The 9,568-nt window shown below is 39.4% G+C and overlaps 1 protein-coding gene across 1 annotated transcript in view; it reads right to left on the reverse strand.

The window, feature by feature from the left end:
- The window catches only part of nrxn3a (neurexin 3a), a 350,535-nt gene extending 343,483 nt beyond the window's left edge, over positions 1–7,052 (reverse strand). Inside the window, 2 exon segments of the mRNA XM_051132863.1 lie at positions 1,143–2,324; positions 6,717–7,052. Coding sequence (XP_050988820.1) covers positions 1,143–1,839 — 697 coding nt within the window. The 5' untranslated portion in view covers positions 1,840–2,324; positions 6,717–7,052.
- Positions 7,053–9,568: the final 2,516 nt, after the last annotated feature.

Consider the following 9,568-nt stretch of genomic DNA (forward strand, 5'->3'; position numbering starts at 1 on the left):
GTGCACAGATAGCATCCAGGCTCTAACATTTTAATCACATTCAGTAATTGTGTAATTAAGGAGAGAATCACAGGAGAGTTTGGGTCTACAATGAGAGTAACATCTCAGAGCACTGATCACCGATCAATCACCCAGCTTAAACACTCCAATCACAAGGGGGAAAAAGGTTTAGGCCTAATCAAGACAGGATATATATACACACACATTAGCTTTCTTGCTAATTAAAATTCATACAGATTTTTGTTGCAATTTAAAGCATATATTTAAAGCTAAAATTATCAAAAGAAGCAGGGAAATGACAAAAAAAAAAAAAAAAACCACACACATGGTGTACCTTTCATTACCATCAGGATCATCTACCAGGATCTAAAACATGTTTCATGGGGAAGAACTCAAAGTTGTGATTTCTTCTGTGGTATAACATAAAACTAGTTTAGTTACGATTATGCTTAGAAAATAAATGCGCGCAAACCAGAAAATAAATGAGCACATTCGATAACCAAGGTCATAAAATTTTCTTTGTAGGAAAACCAGTAATGTCGCTATAAAGAATTGCAATTGACATGTTTAAAATTGGCAATTATCCCCCGTCTATGATTCATTCTCTGTTGAAGAGGTGCAACAACAAAACCCAGAGCTGTGAAATGGCCTCCTCAAATCCCCAGAGAAACTAAAATGGCCACTTCAGAAAAACAACCAAGGGATCTGAAAAGGCACCTTAACATCCTAACACCCCACCTCCTCAGCCGGGCACGATTAACACACACACAGACAAAAAACGCTTGCCAGAGACAAACAGCTTAGTGCTTTACAGAGGTAAAAACGCAGGCTTTGCTAGTAGAGCATTTCAATGACATTGGCTTTCAATTGACCGTGAGAAGCGATGGGGGAATAGAGGAGAGTCTTGATCGAGAAATTCCCAGCGCAAATCGCCTGGCAATGCACAAAACAGCTAAGAGTCGCCATTAACCTGGACCTTAAGAATCAAGCTTCAGTGGCATGAAGGATTCTGGGAAACATTATTCACATTTCAGCTGACAATATCAAGTAGGATTAGATGGCAATAAACGTTTGGGGAAAGATATTAACATTGTATGTTCTGCTGTACATTTGCTTAAGATGTAAAATAGAAACCGTTTTACCTTCGTTGCAGAATCGGCCAACATATTCCGTCTTAGAACAATCACAAAGCGGTTCCCCATCCACAACGGAGCACGTTCCTCCGTTCTCGCATGGGTTCTCCATGCAGATGCCCTCTATGTCCATGCGGACCCTCTGGCTGCTTAGTAGAATAGGTTCCTTGTTACTGTACTTCAGTTCCCTGATAATTCCCTTAAACGGCGGAAGATCCTTCACTGTCGGGAGAGTGAGCACAGAGATGCGAATATCTTGAGGGACTCCGCCCAGGAAGAGATCACTAACGATCTTCATGTACTGCCTTTGTGGCCGCACCTCGCCCGATTTGCTCGCTCCGTCCAGCCCCAGCACAGTTCTCAGGTTGTACCTGCTCAGGGTGGCAGAATGCCAGCTGCTGTCATTGACTCGCTTGTCCGATACGACTGTGGTCTCGGCGCAGTCGATGCTGAACTGCAACTGGAGCTTCCCTTCGACCACCATGAGTTGCAGGAAGTCGCAGAAGCCGCCATCGTCAAAGTACAGGATTAAGGCGGTGGACACGTCTGTTTTGAACTGGAAGCTGAGGTCACTTCTGGTGCTGGCGTCCCAGCGGAGATAGCGTGCCCACTGGCCTTGTGACCCTGTAAACTCCAGGCCCAAGCAGGGCCCAAGCACAGTACTGATCAGCAGCTGCAACTGGACTGGGAATCTGAAGAAATTCATTGTAAAAGTGCTGGAGATTTGGGGTTATTATCCTGAACAGGAGGAAATCATTGAATTCGCTTTGGTTCAAAGGTCAGTATATCCAAAGTACATCCCACAGTATACCCAGAGATGCTAGAGAAGAGGTGAGATCGTCAACGCAGCGACAAACGAAAAATATCCTAAAAGAGGAGAGGGAGTTAGGAGGGAGAACAGTCTTAAATAACAGTCATAAGGCCAATGACATTGCACAACAATCCAATCTCTGTCAGGCGACAATAAAAGTACTTCTTCCTGGAACGGATCGACTTGAGAAGACAAGCAGATGAGGTGCTGTGTGTCAGCTGAGGTGTTGTTTTATTCTGGTATCTCCTCAGACCTCAATCATCCAGACAGGTCCTCCAGGTCGGACTCTTTCTGTATTTAGGGAAACCAGCGCAGTCTGCATGATGCCTTGTGGGTAATGTAGTCCATACGGTTACTCTGCCCCGTCTAGCGCACAATAGCTGTCAAAATAGAAAAGCATCAAATTACAAACGAATCCACCGATGTCTCAGTCTATCTAGTGTGTGTGAATTTTTTTACGCATAAAACACAAAAGAATAAAAATATATTGCTTAAAACAATTCCGTGCTGCATTTGAAGTCTTGTCGTCCTGATAAAACCTAATTAAAAGTTTCTATTTTTAAGCCATTTTACCTGAAAGATTCTAGCGTTATCGGTCATCTAGTGCGTAAATTACCAGTATTATTCACATGGCAGCTCCAGCTATCATTCAATAGCAGCAAGTCTGTGTTTATCTGATGATGTGGAAAATTAAAAGGCTTTCTGCAGGATGCACAATGCATGAAAACAATAATATGCATGTCGACACATTCCCATGACATATACTCCACATTTCTATCATCTAAACACTGATTCGAAAAATACATAAATATTTAGTTTAGGTGTGGTTCTTCATTTTGAACAAAAAAAAAATAATAATAATAAAATATACTGCATCGTAAATGAGGTTAAATCTAAATTGAATGTGCATTGTTATTTTAAAATAATCTTGCATAAGATGCAGTAAAAAAAAAAGGGCAATGGAATTGTTTGTTTTATGGATTCATTTTTGAACATCCTCAAGTGCAAACAAAATGGCCTGTATTGTTCTACACATATGAGAGAAGATTCCCATGCTGAGCATTGGCCTCGTACCAGCACAGATTAGTAGGACTTTTGTGAAGGCAAAACGCAGCTCCGGCTCCTCTTAACATGTGTCCCCTACGTGCATAAATGAATAGGCTCCAATTACATGGCAACATGCAAGGTGTAACCTAATAGACATCTAATATTGCCCATGTCCTTGCCAGAGGCGTAGGCAGCAGGTACGGCAGGACAATAGTGCTACCGGCCCACGCGATTCAGCCGAGCCGAAACACAATGCATGCCGTCAGAGCTCTGCCTGCTGCAGCTGAAGAGGGGAAAAAGAGCGAGAGACTGCGTGCTTGTAACAGATACTCCACGTTGGCTCGCGCCCACACCTCGAAATATGCATGTGTGCTTTCTCTTTTTCTTTTTTTGTCGAGCGAGGGCTTGCGAAGAGGAGGCGAGAGGTGAAAAGGCTAAACTGAGCACATCATTGTCCTCATTGATATGTGATTGACACACCCCACTGGGAACGGCACACGACACCACCAAATAAAACCCCTGCATTTGGATCCCGCTTTAAAAGTCGGCAAGTAGGAGAAGGAGGTGTAATGGAGGAAGGGGGGCATGTTAATGACAGCAGGCCCAACCATTCATCAGACACACAAAGCTGGGTTTTACCACAGGTGCCTCAATTACGCTCTGCCATTACACCAGAAGAGCTGCGACAAAATGTCCTCCAGTGCGCCCCGATGATATCATGGAGGCTTTGGGAGGAGGCGCACGCCATTTCAGCGAGCTCAGCTCCGTACGTGACACGGGTGCCGTCGAGCATCCGCGTGGTGGAGCGGAGGTGTGGGCGAGGAAGAGCTGGGCCAAAATGGATGACATCAGCGTCCGGTGCTCTCCTCCTGGGCTGCCAGCCGGCGAATGGGAGGCGTGAGGCTCCTACCTGGCCTCATACAACCTCCCCCCGTGACCCAGAGTGGGCACGGGTACCACCAGCAACCCCCTAAACAACCCATTGCAGAGGAAGAGCGACTTGTGAGCAGATTAAACCGAGGGAACCTCGGGAGCAGTTCTGCAGCAGTCATTTATGGCATTACATCACCTTGCCAAAACACACCATCCTTGTGGCATGATTCACTATAACACCCCACATAATCAGAACCAGAGGATTAGTGATATGATTTATGACCAAATTTCACTGTGGTAAAGGTGTGGAGTGAGTGCATTATATAGGGCTCTGATCGAGACAGAAAGATCACGTCACACTGCGGTGTATTGGAAAGGCAGAGCACATTCGATGAGTGTTTTGGAGGCTGAGCATTACACAACGCCAATAGGAAATATTCCTCTATGCGACACAGACAAAAAGGCGATTTTAAGGATTTAAAAAAAAAAAATTCAAAACGCTGGAGAGCGATATTCGTTACAAAAGGGAAAAAATGCATAAATGTTGCATGAAAAACAACATTTATTTTCGGCAAGCAAAACCTACGTACATATAATATATTTTACATAGCGTTCACTTAATAAAACATTACATATGCATATATATTTTTCAGTTTTAGAATTATCAGTCTGAATTATTCAAATTCGTTTATCTCTATGGAAAAATATCTCCGTTACATTAAGATCAAATTGCCTGTCTTGGCTTAATATGTAAATGGAGATTATAACCAACACCCGTGAAAACAAAACGATATCAAAATACAAGGAAACAAAACAATATAAATGTCCTTTTCTTTTAATTCTAGTAAACGTTTAATGCGATTTAATACATTTTAAATAGATGCACATTAATATTATAGTCAATTACAGTCTATTTTTTTAAGAAAGAAAACGTTAAAACGAATTATTAAATTTGAAAAGCTATTGTGCTCTAATATTTCGTTTTTAAAACAGCATTTCGCTGCGTTCCACCCGTTTAAAATGCAGCACAATTTACACATAAAATGTGCTCCAATACATTTAAATCTCGCTTTTGATCCAAATTATTAGTGCACAATTCAGTCACCTAAAATAAGGCACGTCAGTCTTAGATAAATGTGCAGAGACCGACAAAATAATTTACATTTTGGTGAGAGGACACTGCATTACATTTCACACAAAAGAGGTCACAAAACACCACAGGGTGAAATTATACTCGAGCGTCATGGAGAAATTAAACACGCTCGAATAAATATATGACATATTATTTTAATTCAGACATACGTGTTCGTTTTCATTTCTGTCAGCTGTGAAAAAAAAAATAATAATAAAACGTCGATGAAAGTGTGTGTGACAAGGCCGCGCGCAGGAAATATTATCCACCCCGACAATTTCAGAACAAACAATACTGCCTTTGTGGATGTGTTAAAATTTCGGTAAAATGTTAAGACACAAATACAGTGTGTGTAGCCCAATTATTATTTTGACAAAACATTAAATGTAATGATAAAAAGCAAAAGGCTAAATAGCCTATCTTTAAAATGAGTGTGTGAGCGGGCAAGTGTGTATTATAGCGGATTATTACCAAAGTCTATTAAATTCCAGGAGATCTAAATGAGCCACTACAAATTGATGGGAACGAATTAAGATATTCTAATAATGCACTGTACCCACTTGAGCACTTCAAAGCGAGACAAAAACAGCTGAATGTGCATGTTATGTATGCAAAAATCAGTTCCAAAAATTCTAACATTTCGATTATTGTGGCATCAAAACAGATGTTTACATCGAATTATTTAAAAGGGTTTGTAAATATTTTTAAATCACTGCAACGTGTTAATTTAACCTTAACTTTAACTATTCATAAAAAAAAAAAAAAATGTAATAAGTGACTTGCTTGAATTTCCCTGCACATTTTGTCTAATAAAACCCAAAATAAAGCTGTACACTAACAGATCATAATAGTAAAATATCTTAGGCTGCGTACACCACATGTGTGCATCCTAAAAATAAATTGTAGCTAAATAAATTCATTCCAAACGTATTGCAAATTTTCATAAATGTTCTAAAAAGAAAAAAGAACATGGATATGCGTTGCTGTGTATTTGTCCAGTCCATGTCTAGGTGCATTCATAAGGCTGGACCTGCAGTGGGCATGCGTGTTGTTTATCCTGAGTGGCAGTTGATCATGGGCTCCAGACACCGGAGAAGTCTTATTCATTATTCACAGCTACTTTTACAGATTAAGAAAAACACCGGTCTCCTGAGAGCAAAGCGCGAAATTGTTTGTTACGTGTTTACGGAGGAAAAGGCGTGCTTTTTTCGTGATTACTACTAGAAAGGCCTATGTTGTCTAACTTATTGAAGATAAACGAAAAATCTGTAATATTTCAGGCAGATGACAAAAAAAAAAAAACAGAGTACACGTTTATTTGTCCCTCAGATTTTGTCGCCAAAACCGGTCAACTCTGACAGAAATATTCTAGTGTTTCCACCGTGCTCTGTATAGAAGATGACCGTCTATCCTTTAGGAGTAAATACTCGCAAACGTATTTTTAGAGTTTGACAGCCTGTCTAAACCCGTTTCTTGTGGGCCTGGATGATGATTTAGCTTAGTATTTTCTTCGCGCTTCTCCGCGAAACAACGCGAATGTCAGTTATTTCGATTCTGTGTAACACGCCGCGTTCACCGAAATAAAAGTAGCATTCAACACCAACCGTGATTTACAATGTAAAAACAAGCCTTTAAGTGTAAACACTCGAAGTAAGTGATGAACTTATAACATCCCGGTGAGCTTTCATTCATTCCGTACCAAAAAAAGAAACAGACTAACCTCAGTTTCGTAAAAATATCCCAAAGCGTAATAATCCACATTACATTCCCAACAGGCTCTATACGTTTGGTCCACGCCGCCTAATAACGTTTTTTCGCGGTCTTGTGAGGATGTTTTTACCCGCGTGTACTTGCCTCGTTCTGTGCTCGCTTGCAGTTACAGAGAGCCGCGCGCTCAGAGATACTGTTGGACAATCACGAGATTTTCACACACACGCGCCGCGCGACCCCGCCTTCCTCTTACTGCGAGGCTCGCGCCATTTAAAGGTGTAGTGAAATCTGAGAGAAAACTTAGCTAGAAACAAACGAGTTTCTTTTTGAAACGACAGACACATTTAAATGTGGAAAAGGGACACGAAATGTGAACAAGATGGCTGTGTTTGCTTACATTTGTAGACCTGTGATGACGTCCCCTCAGAAACGCGCCGTTTCTTCTTCATCATCATCATCTCTTACCAAGAAATTCGGTAAAAATGAAAAGCACAGTATGTCATTTCGCAACAATACCTGCAAGAAACGCATTTTAATGTGGGTTAATGTGTCTATGGTTGTTTTTGACCAGTTTTCAATATAAAAAATCGCTCAGTGTTTTTATTATTAAAACCAGGCATTATAAGAAACACATTAAAATCTAGTTTTTTGATATATTGAATAGATTTTCATAAACAGTACTTGAAAAGTGTTACATCTGTTGTTATATTTGGAGACCTAATGAAGAACCACACCAGAGTTGAGTAACTTTTTACCTTTGACTCAGCATTTTAGTTTTAAATAGTTTTTGTATATCTGTAAATCTAATTTGACCCAAACTTATGTAATTGTATCCTATTTATCCACTCCAGAAATATACTATACTATAATAGTGTACAATGAAACTAAATCTTCTTAAAAAACACTTTTTCTATAATAATGCACTTTGGGACCAAGTAAAACATTTTCATTAAAGGGGGGGATCCATTGTAACATAACCAATAAATGTGACCCTGGACCACAAAACCAGTCATAAGGGTCAATTTTTTTAATTGAGTATGGTTTGTACCATCTATTGATGTATTTTTTGTTAGGATAGGACAATATTTGGCTGGGATACATGTATTTGAAAATCTGGAATCTGAGGGTGCAAAAAAAAAAAAAAGTTTAAAGTTGTCCATATTAATTTTTTTGGCAATGCATATTACTAATCAAAAATTAAGTTTGGATATATTTTACGGTAGGAAATTTACAAAATATCTTCATGGAACATGATCTTTACTTAATATCCTAATCATTTTTGGCATAAGAGAAAAATCTATAATTTTGATCCATACAATGTATTTTTGGCAATTACTACAAATATACCCATGCTACTTAAGACTGGTTTTGTGGTCCAGGGTTACAAATATGTTAGTCTTTTTTTACTTCAGGTTTTACTTGTAAGTGCACTTACAGCAGGCAAGGCCTGGGAGAATCTGCTGTCCTTGGTGCTGAACTCCTCCATTTGTGTTTAGTGGCAATGTATTTGGTCTTCCAAAGGAGTATAAAGCTATTTTCCAGATAGTTTGCTACTTGGAACGTAAGTGAAATCTACACGCTCAAAAACTAACATTGCGATCAATAGGTGTTGACCATGTCATTGATTTGCAGGCCAAATGATCCATCATAGATCCTACAGAATATTGAGCGCATCTCCGAGTTGAATGGATCGAACCTCTCCGGCCTGCAGAGTCAAGCTCATCTGAAGCTGTATGATACGTGTTTGAGGCAGAGAAGCTATCAGAGGTAAGCATGTTGCAATGTTGGGATTCTTCTTGTAGTGCTGTATCCCATGCAGTGCCTGTGAGATGACTGTGTTTTGGTCTCATTCACACAGTAAGAATGAAAGTTTGGCTTCCACTCTTTTGTGCGCCTGTCCATTCAAGTATTCACCAACGACTAATAGGTCTTGAGGCATCTACAAGCCCTGTGTGACAGACTGGCTCTCTTTATCCCCTTCAGGACATTTCAGACACTACACAAAGACAAGCTTTCCAAACCACCCTCTAAGAAACAGTCCCTTCACCTGAAAGCTTGACATCTCCTTCATTCACTCACGTCCCGCCAATTTCCAGTCGCTCCAAGTATACAACCAGGCCAAGAGGCATGTCACTCCATGGCTTTTTATCTTCTGCAGTATAGAAGATACTAACATTCTATGTACATACAAAGATATATGAAAATATTGATAGATATAAAGATATACATCATATTTATTAAGTAGCTGAGATCTGTGGAATTTACATTCTAAACGTGGTAAAAATGTGTAAAGCTGCCATGAAAGTATATTGCAAATAATGGGTGTTCCATGAATTCTGTGACTGCTGGGACAGAATTTTCTAAATGCACATTATTGATCTTATTGGGAAAGATTTATCCATGCATGTTTAACTTTTTTTCATTAAAATAACAACTCGATCTTTCGATTAATAAATCAATCAAGAGCATAAAAGTGCATCTGAAGCAACACGTGCTGGGCAACGATTAATCGCGATTAATCGCATCCAAAAAAAGTTTTTGTGTACATAATATATGTGTGTGTACTGTGTATATTTATTATGTATATATAAATACACAAACATGCATGTATATATTTAAAAAATGTTGTGTTTATATGCAAAATATATGCTGTATGTGTGTGTCTTTATACATATACATAATAAATATACACATTACACACGCTTATATAAACAAAAACTTTTATTTTGAATGCAATTAATCACATAAATATCAAAGACAGAGCATACAAGGTTGCACAGATGCTGTATTTAATTTAAGACATGGCTGCACATATTAATATCGCTTTTATGCAGCTATGCATCTTTACAAAGCAGCCCTAAA

Source organism: Labeo rohita, chromosome 17 (genome assembly GCF_022985175.1).
Source record: "Labeo rohita strain BAU-BD-2019 chromosome 17, IGBB_LRoh.1.0, whole genome shotgun sequence".
NCBI lineage: Eukaryota > Metazoa > Chordata > Actinopteri > Cypriniformes > Cyprinidae > Labeo > Labeo rohita.